General features: G+C 43.3%; 2 protein-coding genes across 6 annotated transcripts in view; one reads left to right on the forward strand and one right to left on the reverse strand.

Annotated features, from left to right (window-relative positions):
* Nucleotides 1–929, reverse strand: part of RABEP1 (rabaptin, RAB GTPase binding effector protein 1) — a 47,167-nt gene extending 46,238 nt beyond the window's left edge. Inside the window, exon 1 of the mRNA XM_069033699.1 lies at nucleotides 842–929. Within this exon, the coding sequence (XP_068889800.1) occupies nucleotides 842–875 (34 nt within the window). The 5' untranslated portion in view covers nucleotides 876–929. The remainder of the gene's footprint in view (nucleotides 1–841) is intronic.
* Nucleotides 874–17,431, forward strand: LOC138120752 (growth/differentiation factor 7-like). Of its 5 annotated transcripts, none has more exons than XM_069033702.1 (5): nucleotides 874–1,070; nucleotides 10,441–10,492; nucleotides 11,024–11,153; nucleotides 14,074–14,182; nucleotides 14,553–17,431. In XM_069033702.1, the coding sequence occupies exons 1-4, from the start codon at nucleotides 874–876 to the stop codon at nucleotides 14,142–14,144; spliced, it is 450 nt and encodes a 149-aa protein (XP_068889803.1). In that variant the 3' UTR covers nucleotides 14,145–14,182; nucleotides 14,553–17,431. The 5 variants fall into 5 exon arrangements, with proteins under 5 accessions (XP_068889803.1, XP_068889804.1, XP_068889805.1 ...); XM_069033703.1 differs by having other exon boundaries at nucleotides 15,634–17,431; XM_069033704.1 differs by having other exon boundaries at nucleotides 13,995–17,431.
* The last annotated feature ends 40 nt before the right edge of the window (nucleotides 17,432–17,471 follow it).

Below are 17,471 nucleotides of genomic sequence, written 5' to 3' on the forward strand. Positions count from 1 at the left end.
GGGTAAGCACCAATAGTGCAGGATTCTGCACATCTCTCCACTTCTCCTATATCTACATTATGACCAGCCTAAACTTAAAATGCTTGCTTTCCCCACCCCTTTCCATACATCCCATTCAGTAAACACTGTCCCTTCAACCTCACCTTCCAAGCTAAGCATTACCTACACCTTTTTTACATGCACACAGTTCTGTAACCTATTCCAAGGCAAAAAACGTTCACAATTCCTCTCAAACCAGAAAGAAATAACCTTTCCACAGCAGCAACCTTCAGGGAAAGCTTAGCTTCCTTCTGCACAGGTACATACCACCTAGAGAGAAGATCTGTTATTTTCTTTGTCTTTTGCAGCAAAGGAATGCACTGTTCGCACTGCACATCCCGACCTGAACCTTCCGAGGTGCCTTTTCGAACACAGCCAAACATCCCCCGCCGTGGCCAAATCAATGAGGAGTCCCACCCGCCGGATCCACGTCTACCTGGATACATCGCCACCCTTCCCCTCCTCCCCTGCCAGGGCGGGGAGGCCTCGTCCCATCGAGCCTGGGCTCCCATTCCCCGGTAGCAGCGCGTCCCTCCCAGCGTTATCCCCGCTCCCTGCGCGCCGGGAGCCGCCCTTGCTCTACATTTACAGCCTAAAAAACCACCTGCGCTGCCTCCCGCCCCCTCCCAAGGCCTTCCCGGCCGAGCTCCTCGGGGCGCTCCCCGCTCCCTCCCGGCGGGTCCCCGCTCCGTGCGGACCCTGCCCGGCCGATCGCGCCCAGGCCGCCGCCCTCGCCCCGCGGCCGGCGCGGCTCTCAGGCGAGCCCGGGGGTGCGCAGGCCGCGCCGCCGCCCCCGCCTTACCTTCGGTCGGGGCGCTGGGGCCCGGCTGGGCCATGGCTCGGCGGGCGGCGCCGCCGCGGCCTCCTCCGGGCGGGGACCGCTACGCCACGGGCAGAGAGACGGGAGCGGCCGGGCCGGGCCGCCGCCTCCTCCGCCTCATCCTGACAGCGGCCGCCGGCGGCGGGAGGGGAGGACGGGCAGGAGGAGGAGAAGCAGCAGGAGGAGGAGGAGCCCCGCGCAGGCGCCCACGGTGAGACACGGGACCGGCTGCGGCCGCCGAGCGGGGAGGGACCGGGACCGGGACCGGGACCGGGACCGGGACCGGGAATGGGAATGGGAATGGGAATGGGAATGGAGAGTGGGGGTAGAGATAGGGAACATGAACCGGAACCAGGCACTGGGAACCGGGACAAAGGCCGGGAACCAGAGACAGGGGACAGGACAAGGAACAGGGACCGGAATCGGGCACAGGGACCAGGGACGGGGACTGGGTACAGGGACAGAGACAGGGATAGGGACCGGGAACAAGAACTGGGAGCAGGGACTGGCAGCAGGATGAGGGTGGCGGTGGCTTCTCCCGGGTCCCTGCCCGGGCTGGCCCCTTAGCTCCGGGCAAGGGAAAAATCCCCGGGCCTACAGCCCGAAGGCATAATTAATGTTTATTATTCAGGAAGTCGCTTTGAGCAACACCAACAAATTCTGCCCTGTAATCACAGAATCACTGAGGTTGGAAAAGACCTCCTAGGTCATCGAGTCCAAGCTGAGACTGATCCCCACCTTGTCACCCCGACTGTGGCACTGAGTGCCACATCCAGTCGTTCCCTGATGTGATGACCCATCCTGAAGGGGATGGAAGCACCCAAGATTCATAAATCCTTGTGGACAAAAGGAACCTCAAAAGTCAGAGGGTCAGCAAACAATCAGAAAGTTTTATTAGTAAATTACACACTTGGCATGGAAATTGGTATGTTAGCCCTTGGCCTACTTTTAGTTGTCACACTTGTCACACTAACAATGCAGCTGTGACCGGGGTGGGCAGTGGAACGAGCCTGTCCTGCCAAGGGGTCCCTTCCCCAGCACCCGTGGTTGGGCTGTGTTGACGAAGGTTTAGTCCTTTGATGGGTTTTAGTCCTTCCACCTAACTGGGAGAACGTGTCTGAACTCCAGGTTTTACCAATACAGTAGTAGATCTACATCATTTGAGCACATGTAAAATTGCAGAAGGCAGAGTTGGAGGAGAAATTACAACACCAAGTCCTTTCAAGGGCAGGATCTGTTACAGCTCACTTTTCTTATGGCTTGCATACCCTAAAATGAGTCACTTTTAAACTGAATCTCACTTGCTGCCACAGTCTTTCAAGCCTTGCTGCCAAAATACATGGTATGGCAAGGCAGGGGATTCTGCATTTCCTATTAAATTTTTGCTCGGTTAAGCCAAATGCAATCCTGAAAGAGGAAGTCTTTGAAAATTATTCCATTTTGCCCTTTTTGATCAGTTGAGGTAAATCTTCTCAGTCTTTGCCATTGCAATAAAGCAGGCTTAAACTAAAGACTTCACTTTTCAGTGTTCCCAAATTGAGACATGCAGGGCTTTCTTCATGGAAATTTGGAGAACCCAGAAGTGTCAGCTGCTCACAGAATTGCTGACTTAGTGACAGGTGATCAAAGGATGAAGTATCTATCACTTGAGGTACATTTACAAATTTCTTAGCTCCTGCTTAGGCTTTTTTATAAGTAGCTGGATGTTACAAGAATTCAGTGCATGAATCTCTCTGAAAATCTAGTCCTGAGTGTAGGAACTGAGCTCTTGAAACTCCACCCTGGTGTGTGTTCATATGGGTACCCCAGAGCACCCATATTAGCAGCTAACTTCATCATGTTCATGTTGAGGCAAAACTCTTGACACATTTTGGTTGGTCCAGGATCAAACTCAGTGCAGCATCACTCCTGCTGCAAAAACTAAGTAAGATAATATCAAGCTTGATATCTGTTGTACCTACAAGTGCTTATTGAGGGAAGAATATAATTTCACTTTCATCCCTTCCATAGACAGGATATTGACTATTGGAATTGCAACATTTCCAAGTCTCTATCAGAACTGTTGAGCTTACATTCTAAATGGGTTTTATATGTAGTTTGAAGAATATAAAAACTCTCAAGGGGCTTGTACTTTTATTTTCCCTTCTTGTTCTTCAATTTAGAGCTGTACAAGCTTTATAGGCGTGGTTCTTATTTAATCTTTCTTTTCTGGACAGTAATTGGACTTGACAGAGGTGAAGGTTTGTGTGGTATCTAATAGACTGTCTTCCAACCTGGAACAATTGAGTAACTTCCTCTGTGCCTCCCAAAATGTCCCATTTAATTCTACTCACTTGTAGTTGTTATAGCCTTGATCTCAAAGGATTTCCCAACATGACTCAGCTAAATCTTAAAAGAGGTAAAGAAGGTTTAGCAGCAGTTTTCAGTCAGAGGAACAGGTCTTGCAGCACAGAACCAGCAGAGACCCGAAGTCCTGAATTCCAGTCCCCATGGTGCAAATGTTAGACAAGTGCAGTATTAAGGAATCAGTGACGCAGGTGAGCAGAGACTATTTCTGGAATAAGCTTCTCCAGAAATAATGCTCCTAAAATCCCATGAATTTTTATCAAATTTACTTGGCCTAAAAGCCTAACATGGGCATTTTCAGCATCAGCACCCCAAGCAGCAGACACGTGTGAATGGAAGATGCATCTTCCTGGAGAGCGTGTGCTGTGTCAGTACAGGTGGAGGAGTAGCTGTCACCTTGCACTCTGCCTGCAATTTAATCCTGCAGGCTCATTGAAAAAGAGGAGTTTGCAGGTTCTGTTTGAACAGTAACATCCAGGGACAAGCAGTGAGTGTGAACACACAGTGGTTGCTGGAGACCAGGAGGAAACTGAGGGGGACTGGGGCTATTTGGTTGCAAAGAGCACAGTGAAGTAACTCGCATATCTAGGAGAGAGGAGGTATTTTTATTTTACTTGAGGAAAATGAAACAAATAAGTGGAGAAAGAGCTTATTAAATCTGTTTTCCTAATAGGTCTTATGGTTGATTGACTTCTGTGCTTATGGGTGCTCAAGTTCCAGATGAAACTTTCCCTGCTTATTTTTTTGATCATGTAGAAAGATTTTTCTCTTTCTGTGTCTTTGCTTTTGCCCTTTTTTTTTTCTTTACTTGGGGCACTTTAACCTCAACTGAGGCATCTATTTTCATGAAGCTTTGAAGAATGTAATTATCATTGTCCTTATCTGTGACACTAGTCCCAGATCCTGAGGCTGGTTGAGTTACCCTGGCTATGTCCCAGCTCCATGTCAGGACAAGACCCAGTTACATACATTGTGCTTTCCACAAAGTGCACAGCTTTGGGGGGAGTCCCTGCACACTCCAGCAAGTCCCTCGTTGTAGGGGATTAAAGGGCCAGGGCTGTGATCAGCATGGGGAAGAGCATGATCCCAAAAGCTTTGTCTTCACAGAAAGTTTGGCTAATAAATGCAGAGTTAATTCCTTTTGTTTTGAGTGATACAAGATACTATTGTTTTATACGACAGCTAAGCCAATTCTACGAAACCCAGAGTCTTTAAAAAGATAAACTGAATTTCTGGACTTGCAAGGCCAAGTCTGCATCTGGTGTGAATCCAGTGGAAACAGGCTGATATGTGGGAACTGAGAAGCTGGCCTGTAGCACAGAATCAAATTGGAGATCCAAAAGGCCCTCTGAAGTGCTGTTCCCCATGTCTGCTGCTTGACTGGCCATGAAAAAGTTGGATTCTGTTGTGCCCTTTATGGTGGGAGTTTGCAGTGAATTACAGGCCCTGCTCCCAGTGTAGTTCATCTCCTAAACCACCCACTGCTTAATTCAATTAATCCAAGAAAGCTCTGTAACGAGGTGGATTTGGAAAGAGGCTTTGTGAGTTGCTAAGGCTAAACTCCACTGCACCCACAGGGGAAGAGAATTGCAGAACTGGGGGCCCTCTGCCTCAGCAAGTCGGAGATTTCATCTCCCCCACCTACTCTACCTGGAGGTGTTACACAGTAGAGAGTTGGGTAACAGTCTCCATTGGCCAAACCATGCAATGAAATAATCTTAAAGGAATGTATCAAGAATGTTTCAGATGTTAAAAGGAAACATGTGACCAGAAAAAAAAAGCGTGGTTTTAATTCTAGGTGAAACCTGGGGAAGGATAAGTCGCACACATCTTTAAGGAGGGACTCAGTGGTGCAGGACAGTGAGGCTTGGCTTCATTCCAAAGGCAAGTAACAGCCTTGTCCTGCTTGCAAAAGAGAAGAGGAAAACCAGAATTTATTGCTTGCACTGTATGTATTTCTAGGTTTGCCAGATTTTGTCTACTGTTTTTCTCACTTTTTAAAAAATTGTTTAAAATAAAGTGCTCAGTTTCCTAAATTTTAAATGTTTATTTTCCTTCTGTTGAGATCGATGGGTCATTAGCATTAAATATAGGTTCTGCAGCTAGGAGTGTTTGTGGGCTTTGGTCCTTTCTTTTTAAAGCAAAGCTTTTGGAGAAAATTTACATTCATCTAAGTATTACCATAAAGAGGCTGGTTAAAAATCCCAAATTAGTCATGCTTTTTTGCTTCAAAAGTTATTCTGGAATGCAAGGAATTCAGTCTGGAACAATTACATTATTTGCAATGGTAACTTCTTAGCGAACCCTGGAATAGTTTATGTGGTTAAAAACCTTTTCAAGAGCAACCGAAAAATTATGTTATCCCATCTATTGTTTAAAGGATTCCATGTGGTGCAGTTCTTTGAATATATGGGAAGAAAATGGAGCCAAAAATGAAAATCTGGCAGACAAAAAATCGAAGTGCTTGCATTGGCCCTAAATCCAGATATATACACATTAATGATCTCATTTGAAAGAGGTCTATACTAAGATCTTAAAGGTCTCTGTGTTCCCAAGGGACAAGCTCACTGAATATTGTGATATACCATGAAACGAAACAATTTTTCTTACTGCAAAATAACCAAGGAATCAGAAATTCAGTCTGTGTGAGTTACAAAGGACACATTAAGAACACAGTCTTTTGGGTAACCTTGCTCAGCAGTACATCAGAATTGCCATTGCAGGGAGGCACAACTCTGCTTTGTGCTTACACACTCCTTCCTGGGAAGATCTAAAAAGATGCCATACCACGTTCAGACCCACTATACCTCCACTAACAAAGTTATCTCCACACACTGCAACTACTGCAATACCCAGTCCAGCATCTTCACTTGAATCAGGCTCCCTCCTGCCAGCTCTGTTATTGCAGCAGGAGGTCACAGCAGAGGAGAGAGGCACCAGCAAGGCCCGTGTCAGTCACCACACATTTATCAGACCTCACCAAGATAACCCAGCGTGGTCCAGCACTGGGGACAGCGAGGGCAGTGGGACCCCAGAGAGAACGCTCTTGTTTTTCACTTTGTTAATGAGATTATACTTTGGAAAAAAACAAACATTTAAAAAAAAAAAAAAAAACAAACAAACAAAAAAAAAAAACCAAAAATAACAACAGGGTTTCTACTTCTTGAGGCTGTTTTACATGTAAGTACTGCCTGTAGTAGCATTTCTCTAAGCAGCAGCCCGTGTGAGCAGTAGCATCTCACGCACTCAACTCCCTAATCTTGAGGCGGCCGGTTCGTTAACCTCCATGAGATGAGTCATGTCAGATCTTCAGGACTGGGCCATTTATCTTATTTTCTTCCTCTGAGGCACAAGCAGCTCAGTTATCCATAAATTCTAATGGTCTGCAATGCCCACTTGCCAAGAGGAGGGAGTGTTGCAAGCGCTGTAAAATTCATTGTCCCGTGTGTGTTGTATTAAATGGTGTAGCCAAAAGATTTCCATGTTAAGGCTTCAACAACAGTGCTCATTTTGGAGTGCTTTGTTCATCCAAGCATTGTTAACCCTCAGCTCGTCCCTTTCAGAACTGGCTTTGGAGATATTTAGAAGGACAATACCCAAGAAGACTGAGCAGTCTTTGTGTAAACAATGGACCAGGCAGCTGAAGAGCTGCCATAGGATTTCAGATCACCAAATCTGTGCAAATCCTTCAGATGAGCAAGCCCACCCTCTGAACTGTTTAATCCAGGTAGGATGGCTGGAAAGTGTAATTCAAGGCCTTCCTCCAGGTGGGATTCTTCAGTGATTTCTGAGCCTTTTCTGGGGCTGTGCTGATTTCTGCCTAGCCAGAGGTGGTCCAATCCAAATACTTATCAATACAAGTTTAAATCCCACATTGTAGGTCAGTGGGTACATCCAGCTAGTCCAGGTGTTTCTTGTCAATGCCACCCCATCCTTATGAACCCTTTTATTCCCTGTTTTCCCTGATTTCTCCTAAATGCTACAGTGGTCTCTCTATTTGTTTCTTTATTTCGCTAGAGTGCCTTTTCCAGACCTATGTCCCTTAGATGTAGACACACAAAATATTTTGTACTTCTATGGCACCTTCCATTGAAGAAAGAGCCTTTTAGAAGAGCTGGAAGAGAAGGAATTGTCTCCAATTTACAAGGCTGAGCAAACTCAGAGAAGCAGCCTGATTTGCCTGGGATGCACAAAAATCAGCAAAAGAAAGGAAAAAAACCTGAATATTTATCTCCTATCTCCCTATAGCTTTTTTTGCCATAAAGTATATTTCTTTTTCTTGTTCATTACATCTTTAAAAATACCAAAAATCTTCTGACCTTCTATGAAAGATACCCAAAGACAAACATCTGGTGTAAAATTAATATTTCTTAGCAGGCAAAAAGATCAAACAAACTCATTTTCTGTAGAAGAGTCTGATTCTCTCAAAAAGCTGAGATCGCTTCCCTGCCTCACTCAGGCAGCATTAAGAAGCTCCTTTCTCCTCTGAGACCACAGGAGGTTTCACATTATGTTGCTAACCTCCCTCAGATCATCCCCTCCGTGCACAATCCCAGTCACATTTACATGCAGACATAATGTCACTCAGCCCACTTTATGCCACTTACATCTCCCTTGTTGCTATGGGGAACATTGATAAGAAACCAATTAGCAAATAAAATATTTGAGGCCGAATGTGAAAGCCACTGCTTGGTGGATGTGTGTGTCATAGGCAGTGACATTTCACTTGGCATTTGTCCTTACCTAGCTGAGCTTCTTCCTCTGAAGCCTCGGCTACGTTCTGTGTAGTCAAAACATGCTCTTCTTGGGATTTAGAGGCTTAGACGTGCAACTGTATCTGACCCCGGGGAATTTTTACAGCTCTCAGGAGAAGTGGGATTGCTTGGAAAGCGCTTTTGCGGCATGAGAGCGCCAAGAGCACCATCCAGTGCCTGAGCTGAGTAAACACACAAGAACTCGGTGGAGTTGGGACAGAGGCAGCTCTGCACATCCCATGGTCCAGCTGCACCTGGTGGGATGCAGGAGGCATAGAAAGAGGCTACAGTCAGTGATAGAAGGAACTTACAAGGGAAGGCTGGCAGAGATGTCAGCCTTTCAGGAGGACAGCAGAAAACCTAGACGGTCTCATCTTTTAAAGAAGAGCTCTGAGTTGAAGTTACTGACTGAGGGAGCAAAAGATACAAGGAAGGAGGAAGTGGAGGTGGCAATAGATGGGGCTGGTTAAGAAAAGTAGGTGAATTAAATCCATGATGGAAAGGAGCTACTGCAGAGAGAGAAAACTGAGCCAGATACTTATCCTGTTCTCCTTCCCCTTTGCAGAGCTGAATCAGCAGAAAGAGACCAGGAGGGTGCAGTGGCAGCTGAGAAAATAAGGGAGAAGTGACCTCAGCTTCCACTGCACGGTCTCAACAGCCTGGTATTGTTTGACAAATGTAGGCAGTCCTGGATTTCAAGAATTAAAATAATTTGGAAAAAGGTTTTGCACAGATATGTGCAATAAGTAGTAATTTTTACTACATATGGCTACAGGCTGTTAATGGGCTAAAGAGAAGGAACTGAGGAGAACAAGGAGTCCATGAGGCTGAAAAATGGGCACAGGCAAAAATTAATGTTATCTATAGAGAAGTGAACCCAAATAGATGTCCAGGAAAAAGGATGCAACTTTTCCATGGACTAGTAGCTGTGCAATAATCTGTGGAAGCCCTAGGTGAGCAAGGATATATGAATTTGGTGTATTATGAACTGGATATTTCTTAATCAGGGATGAAGAATGCTCCAGTTTAGCACAGTATTTGTGATAACGTATCATTAATATATCCTCACTAAAACAAGACTCTGGGTATAATTTAGAAATGCTGCAATCCAAGACAGCTCCTTTGCTGTGTTCAGTGTTCCCAGGAACAGCTTAGCATGTGTTTGCTCTTACTCTTTCTATACTGAACTTGCAGAGCAAAAGTCACTTCTTTGATTAATATTAAACAGTGTTTTGTTTGTGCCCTGTGGCAGAAGTGCCCAGATGGAGTAGGCTGAGTACTGAAAATACGAGAAGCATTTAATGTTCTGTGGAGCTCTGTTAAAGTTGTCTGAATATAACATCTGCTATCAAATCTTTGGATAAATCAGTTTCTGCAAGTACTTGGACTTGCTCTGGGTCTGTGCTTTGTTCCAGCTTTACATTCCCTCTCTTCCTTGTTGCTAGAGCCAATAGATGATGGTTTATTGCCTGGTGCAACCCATTAAAGTCCCTTTGTTGGGGCTTGGCAATTAGCTGAGCAGAAAGAGTGTAAAAATCACTTTGACATCTGTGGGGTTGAAATTGCAACACCGACTTAAGATTTCCCTGAAAGGTTTTTTATCTGTCCACAAGGTGATGGAGAAAGAAGAAAAGAAAGGTTATCCAGAGACTTTGGGAAGATATTGTCTGATGTATCTGCAGAGTGGGACCCCGTTTGAGAGCCTTTGTCTGCATAAAAAGTGCCTGCCCACCACAGGGCCCTAATGGGGAATAGATCCACGCAACAACTCCCTGCCAGGGAAAATGAATGCTATCCCACAGCTCAGCCCTTCCAAATGCCACTGCCAGTCCAGCCTTATGTGCAAGAAAAACTCCTGTGGAGCTGAGGAACATGAAGGGAAAACGGGAGCTGTTGGTGTGTCATAGGACTGATGCCACCCACCAGATGGAGGTGCCTGTATTTCAGTCACACAACACTCCACAGCCCCAGTCTTCCCAAACTCATCCCACTGCTGGGCACAGGGAGGAAGGGCAGGCTCTCACATCACCAGCTGTGGCTGCAGAGGCGAATCAAGGGCTGGTGCATATGGACCACCCAATTTAGAAGGGTTTGAGATGAATCCTTTCACTTTAGGAAATGTTTCAGCTACTGAAGGCCGAGTACACAGAGCTACTTGGCTGAGACTTTGGACATTTGGCTTCACTCTTGCACAGATTTTCCTATGAGTGATATTTTTCCCTGTAAATGTTACCAAATTTACCTGCTCAGAGGCTCTGACTCCTGGAGCTATGACCAAAGCCCTGAAAAAGCACCAAATGGGAATTCCTAAATTGCATTCAGAGTATTGAAGCAACTGTTTCATGTGTAGTAACCATGAAAAATGTTTCACAATGTAACATTTTATGCTACTAAGAAAATAAGGTATTTTGAGATGTATTCCTTTAAGATGTCTTGCTCTGTTTAAACGGCTGGTTTTCCTCTCTTTTGTCTTGTTTTCAGGCTTGATACATCAAGAAAACTTCAGAGGAGTTATTATTGCCTCACACCAATGGTAAGGGGAAAGAGAAGCAAGTTATTCATGTTTAATGTTGTTTTGTGCCAGATGTTTTGCTGGTAGAAATCCATAGCTCCACAGGCACCAATTTCTTCAGGATCTGGAATGTCTGACACAATTTCTTTCTCCTTTCTGGATGGTCTGTAAAGGAAGCTGCTTGATTTTGCAATATTGAATATTCATGCTGAGAAGTTATAAGCAAAAACAAAATAATGAGAGACAAGGTCTCTAATAAGCTTCCTGTCACATGAGGCTCTGGTTCTGGTGAAGCAGATGTGGTTGCTGACTTGTTTCCAAAATGTTTGTTGAGTGGTGATTAGATTCTGTCATACTGATGTTATATATCTGTGATCTCATTCAATACAAGTAGTTCTGCAAACAGTGAAATATTTTTTTCCTATGGATTTATATCTTGGATTGTGTTTAGGCATGGATTCTCTGATGTTTAATGGGGATTGAGCTCATTTTAGCCTGTTTCTTCAATGAGAAATGAATAATCTGTCTTAACTTGGCTGTCTATTTTCACAGAACTTGCAAGAATTAAAAATCATAAAATATAAAAATCTGAGTGGGAATTATGAACCAGTTTCAACATTATATGGGGCCTATTCATATAAAAAAAATAAACCTGAGTCTCATTGTCTTACAAAAGCAAAAGGTAAGAATCAATCTTTATTACTTTGTATTTCCACATTACCTGCTTGATTCTGTTCTGGTTTATTTGTGATCAATCACAGAAGATATGCTTTATTTATAAAGCTGTATGAAATATGGGACTTTTTGCCACATTGAATCTCTATGAAGACATCATTAATTTATACTTGTTACAGGCCACATAAGAGGTCACATTCTCTTTTTATTGTCCTTGCTGGAGCATGGGAAAGAGGTGTCATGATTTTAACTTACATGCTTCCACAGGCAAATGCAGAGAAAACTAATTCTAAAGGAAAAATTATCTATTCTATCACCAGTTCTGGAGAAGGAAATGTAGAATTAAAAGTTATCTTTTGGGTTACTGAGTCCAGTCTTCTGCTTCTGCAGTAAGCCAAGTTCCCAATCTTTTTCATAAACAGCTTGTGCTATTCAAAAATGTGCTCTTTCCTCTTTGCTGTCTCTCCTATCCTCCCAGTTTCCCACTTTATATGGTGTTTCTTCCAGATTTTCCTTCTTTTGATGGGAAAAAACCTTTTAATTTCCATGGTCAGTTTAGGCATGTTTTTCTTATTCTGTGAAATGCCTAAAAAATTCATTACTGCAGGTACCCATGTCTGTATAGGGAATAAGGGAGAAAAACCCTTATAAGAGGACAGAAAATCTACACTTGGGTAAATCCTTAAGACTCAAGTCTGTTGGCAACTAGGCTTTAATAGCACTTAGCATAAAGAGTTTGTGTATCTAATACTACCAGGTTTTTCTGGGACTGGCAAATGAATTATTTAGTAATGGAAACTGCATGTGCATGTTTTGGCTTCTCTAGGTTCATGTGATAGAAAACTGTAAGAGTGTCTGGAGGGATCACAACTGCTCAGCTTCATGTCATAGACCCCGTGTCTTAGTAGGAATCAGAAATTCCCACTTAGCCGAGTAGAAGAGAGAGAACAGAGTGGCAACTCCCAGCTTTTATTGCTAATGCTTTGTAAAATAACATTTATGGTCTGTAGATTCAGTTCTGTGCAGGTCTGTGTGACTTAAGATTTATTACACCACTTCATATTTGTGCATCTCTGGATATGTGTTCCTGGATTTGAAAGAAATTAAAGGTCCAAAAGGCTACCTTTACATTAATAGATCCAGAAATACCCAATATTTAACTTCCCTGGACAAAGGAATTGCATCGAGGGCTGGCTTGTCTTCCTAGCATGTGACAGTGTCAGCCCTGTGTGCTGCAAAGCTTCATGGAGCCTTAGAGAATAAAAAAAGAAAAAAGCCAATGAAAAACAGATGGAGTTTTCATTAGATATCACTTTTAATGATCTGCTTTAAAAGCAAAGATACACCATTCTGAGCAGAAGGGCCTCATAATAGCTGTGTTTGGGTCCCAGGCTCATTAACTTAGCTACAGATAAGCAAGACTGCAAGATCTTTGTATCATTAGAGGTTCCAGTCAAGCTTGCCTACCATTATTAGAATTCCAAACACAGCAGAACTATTTTGGAGCCTTAACAATAATTTATCCTGAAGATGTATCTTTATTTAATGATTCAGGGTTGTTATGGCCTGGCAGTCAGTTGCTCAGTTTCTGGAGTATTACCATTTAACCTAGGTCAGGATAAAAATGCTGGAATATTCATTGCAGGGCAGACCTGAGAGCCTGTTCTTTACAGTCCACTTGTGTGGGACTCTCCCAAATGGTGTCACTGGCTGTGAGGGGTGACCCCAGCAGTCTAGAAAACCTGAAGATCCCTCCTGAAAAGATGGACCCTGCAATCTGTGCCTGTCGGTACTAAATCAACTTTTGACATGTAAAGAACAATGCAATCCCAGGGTTTGAGGAGTAGATGCTTGCTGGCAAACCACAAAAAATGCTTTTGTCTGGAACTCATGGAGCAGTAACATAGCAATGGAGGGTGTACCCTTGTCTGTTATTCCCTCTGAGCAATTTCTCAGAGACATGTTACCAGGATTCAGATAGATTACATGGAACTAGGGGAGAAATAGGCTTTAATTTCCTTATAAAGGGAGGGAGAGACAATAGAACTCAGCAAAACATGTGGCTTTTTTTTGTTTGTGTCTGAGAGTTATGTAAGCAAAACCCAGTGCCCATCTTCAGGCAGTACTCTCTAAAGTGAGACTCACGTGAGAAAATTTGTGGTACCTTTCTTCTGGTATGAGTTGAGAAAATTGCTTTATTTCCTCTGCATATGTGTAAATACAACCTTTGTCTTCAGCTGATCTCCAGCTGGGGAGTACAAATCAGAATCCAAGTTTCTCAAAGTTCAAGGAAGTTTGGAGCTGATGTTCTGGTTCACTGCCATCTCTGCAGAAAAATACCTGCATGAATAAAAAAGAAATAAGCCTCCTGTTTTCATAAAAGAGGGACTAGAAGGATCAAGCCCAGTGACAGTCTATCACAAACTGCTAATTAAACCCTGTTCTGAAACCAGGTTTTTCCCTCTCTGTTAGATAACTTCTTCAACTTCCAGACTAGAGTTATTGGTTGACTAGATTGTTCACATAGAGTATTGTGCCAAAGCTGCCTTTTAGTTTAGATTATTATAAACAAAGAGACTGTATTAGATTTCCTCTGCTTTTTGTGTCTTTCATAAAAAAAAAAAAAAAGCTTGTGTTCAAGGTCAAATTATTTCCACATACAATTCGAGGGTGGGGGAAAATAAGCAAAAGGAGCAGATGGTAAGTGAGTGCTTTATATTTAGGTTTGTGTACCCTAGTTAGAATAGTCCAGCCCTTTATCAACAGCAACCCTGCTCTTCTGATTGCTCCTGTTACCTTATGTCCAAGTAAATGCAGTCAATTTTCTTTCTTTGTGGTTTATTTGCAGACATCAAGCATAACCCCTTGCTATGTTGCTAGAGTGAAAAAACCAATGCTTCTTATGCAAGTGTTTCTTTCTTCTTTAGCCATTCAGTGGCCTTTTCTTCATTCAGTGTATCTTTCTGAGCATGGGTGGCCAAACCTGAACACCACTTGAACAAGCCAGTTCCATCATACTGGTGATTCCAGCACAAGGTGAGAGGTTCCCAACTGTTTGTGAAGAATTTCCACAGGATGAGTTCTCAGCAAATTCTAAGCAGGTGTCTTTTCAAGGTACCTGGTTATACAAAGCTCAGTCACCCAAGGGGAAACTTGTCCTAAGTAAATAACCTGTGTGGATCAACGCAAAAATGCACACCTGAAGTGACAAAGGGCTTGCTTTGTACATGGGAATTAATCCCTGAACTGCTCAGAGTAGCAGCACATGGTGTCTGGTACTCCCTGGTGCCATGGTGTCCGTGTGTGCACAAAGAGCACCAACTAAAGCTTAGGGAATTACTGCTGCACTGATTCTAGCACCTTGGGGAAGGCAACTTCTCAACAAGGTAAATTGGTATTTTGGCAGATCTTTGCTGTACCGAGTGTTCCACCAGTGAAGAATTCTGGAGAAGTGATAAGAGAAATACAACTGACCTCCAGAGCAAGGCACTCCTGTTGAAAAGTTGAGTCATTTAAGATGTGATTTTAAGAGGTCCTGGATACCTTCTGGAAGTTGCTTCATAAAGCATCTGCATGTCAGCACCCTACATATTTTAAACTGAACATGCAAACCCCAGCATGGATGGGCACTCTTCAGTGTGGGGGCCTACGTGACTCCCTTTTAGTCACTTGGCAACACAATAATAGAAATAGGAACATGGGATTTCTTATGTCTATTGTGTCCATTAGAACAATACTGCTGAGAGCAACTGAGACCAAAGGCCTGGCCTTCAAAATATATGACTTGAAAAGAAAGCTGCATTGTTTTGGTAAGGTCCAAATGTATTTCATTCAGCTTTGCTGCTACTCCCAAAGCTTAGTTGTAAACAAGTCACACATCTGGGTAGCACTGTCTTCATCATCACCAGGAATTACTGGCTTCACAATGTTCTGTGTGTGCAGAAAACAGCTTGTAAGAGATAACCTGAGCAAACTCTTATAATTGAAGAGTTTAAATATCTTCAGTGACCAGTCTGCAAAGTAGCCACAGCCTTTAACTTTATGGATGTAACCCTGAAGTCTTGAAATTCTGCATTTTAGTCCTGCAGAGTTCCTCTGATTCTGCTCCCTATCAAATTTCCATGCTGACTCTTTGTCCAGACAGGTCATCTGTCCAGAGCAATGATATATGAACTGCTCTTGTGGGAGGTGAGTGTGAACTTGAGTAGAACTCACAGACAGCAATCAAGGGTTTTGTAGCTATACAGCAATAAAACTTTGAAAATCATACCTGTATATCATAAATAAAATGAAGTAAGCTGTCAGGATTATCATTACTCAGTGCGAAGTGACAAAATAATGTTGCACCTGAATAACTTCTGTTGAAGTGACAGGTTGTTTTCTCATTGCATGGTTGGCATATCCTGGAGACTTTGGATTCTGCACTGTGGAGGCTGAATTTATTTGAATTGATTAATATTTAAAATGTTCCATGCTCCTGATTCCAGCCTCAGTTCCCAAAACCGTGACAGAAAAACCACTGGAACAAACAGCCACTGAATTCCAGTATGGACAGGGATCCACCGAATGGGACAGAGAACTTGGAGACTCCCAATTTGTGCACAGCTGATACAAAGCCAGGGTTTGGGGTTCAGGACTGCTGACAGGATGAGAAGGGGACATGATCTGTTCACTCTAAGAGACTGAGGACACCTGGAGAAGACTACATTTTGGAGGAGTTGACAGACTTCACCAGTTGTCTGCCTTCCTCTTCTTGGAAAGGCCATTCCAAAAAGCCTTTGCAAACTTCCCAGCATGGTGGTAAGGCAAGGTCCTCAGCGTGGAAGAATAAAATAAAGAGTGCTCTTGCTGCAGAGCTGCTGTTCTCTTCTGCTCCTAAATTGTTCCTACTCCTAGTCAAACCCACAGCTTGCCAGCTGATTCATGGCTGATTACCACATGCTCCCAGTTTCCTTTACACTTGCCTGGCACTTCCTTGGCCTCCCAAGCAGAAATCTGGACAGAGCACAGAACAGCCCCTTACCAAGAGACACAACTGCACCCCACAGCCTGAGAACACCAGGATGTGGCATCACTTGGAGCTCTGCAGGCTCTGAGAGCTCCAAAAGGCAGAGACCCAATGTGTGTTCCTTGGCATTCTCACACCTCTCTCTTAACTGGGTGTCCCTGATGGCCTCCTTCATAAATCATTAATAAAAGATACTTTGAATAAATACTTTCTCTGTTATCTTCTGCAGTACTAAGGATTAATTTTGCATGAGTCTGTGCCTTTACTGTTCCTCACCAGTGACAGAAATTCATCTCTTGGCCAGATTTTATGAATGATGTTTCACATTTATTGTGTATTATGAACTTTTTGGATGATATAAAGTCAAGTCTAGGCATCTGTCTTTGGTTCTAACACTATTTTTCTTCTGTGATGAACAGCGTATTGCAGTCTATAGATACCTGTAATTTACAACCCTTTTTTTGAGTTTAAAGTAAGACCATGATTAACATTTTATATGAAGCAAGGTGGTGAACAGGAGAGTTCATTGACATTTCAACCCTGGAATCACCCAAACACCGTTTTACATTCCAAATAAAATATTTGTTGGGTTTCACACCAGTCTTTTACCAGTGAATATCACAATGTTGCTGTTGGGGAAAACTGAATTTATTAAGGCAGTATATTTTAAAAATTGGCTCCAGCACCACACAGCTGGCAACAAGGAAAAAGTAATCTAAGGCAGCATGTACAAAACTGTTCTCTAGTTAGACTGTGAATTTTCCAATAACTGCCTCCAACAGACCACCCTACGACACTGATTGCAAGCACAGAAAGCCTGATTGTTCAAAAGTCATATAAATAAAACGTAGATGTTGAAATGCCAACCTCCCACTATTCACCTCCAACCTATTCTTTTCATCTTTTTCTGCTTATTTTACTTGTTTCTTTCCTGGTGTCCTTCCTCTCACTGATGTTTTCCTTCTGTACCACCCTCTTTGCCTCCCAGAACCAACTGTAGCTTTTAGCTTTAATGGCAGAACAGGAACTGGAACTGTTCAAAGATCTTTCATTCTTTCACCTCCTGTGCCCCTTGCACAAGGACAGGCTACTCACTACTCAGAAAAGAACTACAAAAATAGGAAAAATAGTAATTAACCTGGATCACTGAAAAACCCAAGAATCTCTCACTCCTGTTGTCTTGAACTAAAATACATGAAGAACTTCCTGGTTTATAACATATTTTCTCTAAAGGATGTTTTCTAAAAGACAGTGTCAGTGTGGTGTAATTTCTTTGGCTACTTAGGTCCAAGTTTTTGTAAATGTCTCTTGTTGTAG

The sequence above is a fragment of the Aphelocoma coerulescens genome, chromosome 19 (genome assembly GCF_041296385.1).
Source record: "Aphelocoma coerulescens isolate FSJ_1873_10779 chromosome 19, UR_Acoe_1.0, whole genome shotgun sequence".
NCBI classification, from domain to species: domain Eukaryota; kingdom Metazoa; phylum Chordata; class Aves; order Passeriformes; family Corvidae; genus Aphelocoma; species Aphelocoma coerulescens.

What these genes read in the sequence shown, in the direction of transcription:
- LOC138120752 (XM_069033700.1), top strand. Translation starts at nt 874, where the DNA reads ATGGCTCGGCGGGCGGCGCCGCCGCGGCCTCCTCCGGGCGGGGACCGC. An exon ending in ATTATTGCCTCACACCAATG is followed by an intron (nt 10,493 to 11,023) that starts GTAAGGGGAAAG and finishes CTATTTTCACAG; the next exon opens with AACTTGCAAGAATTAAAAAT. An exon ending in TTGTCTTACAAAAGCAAAAG is followed by an intron (nt 11,154 to 15,633) that starts GTAAGAATCAAT and finishes TCCTGATTCCAG; the next exon opens with CCTCAGTTCCCAAAACCGTG.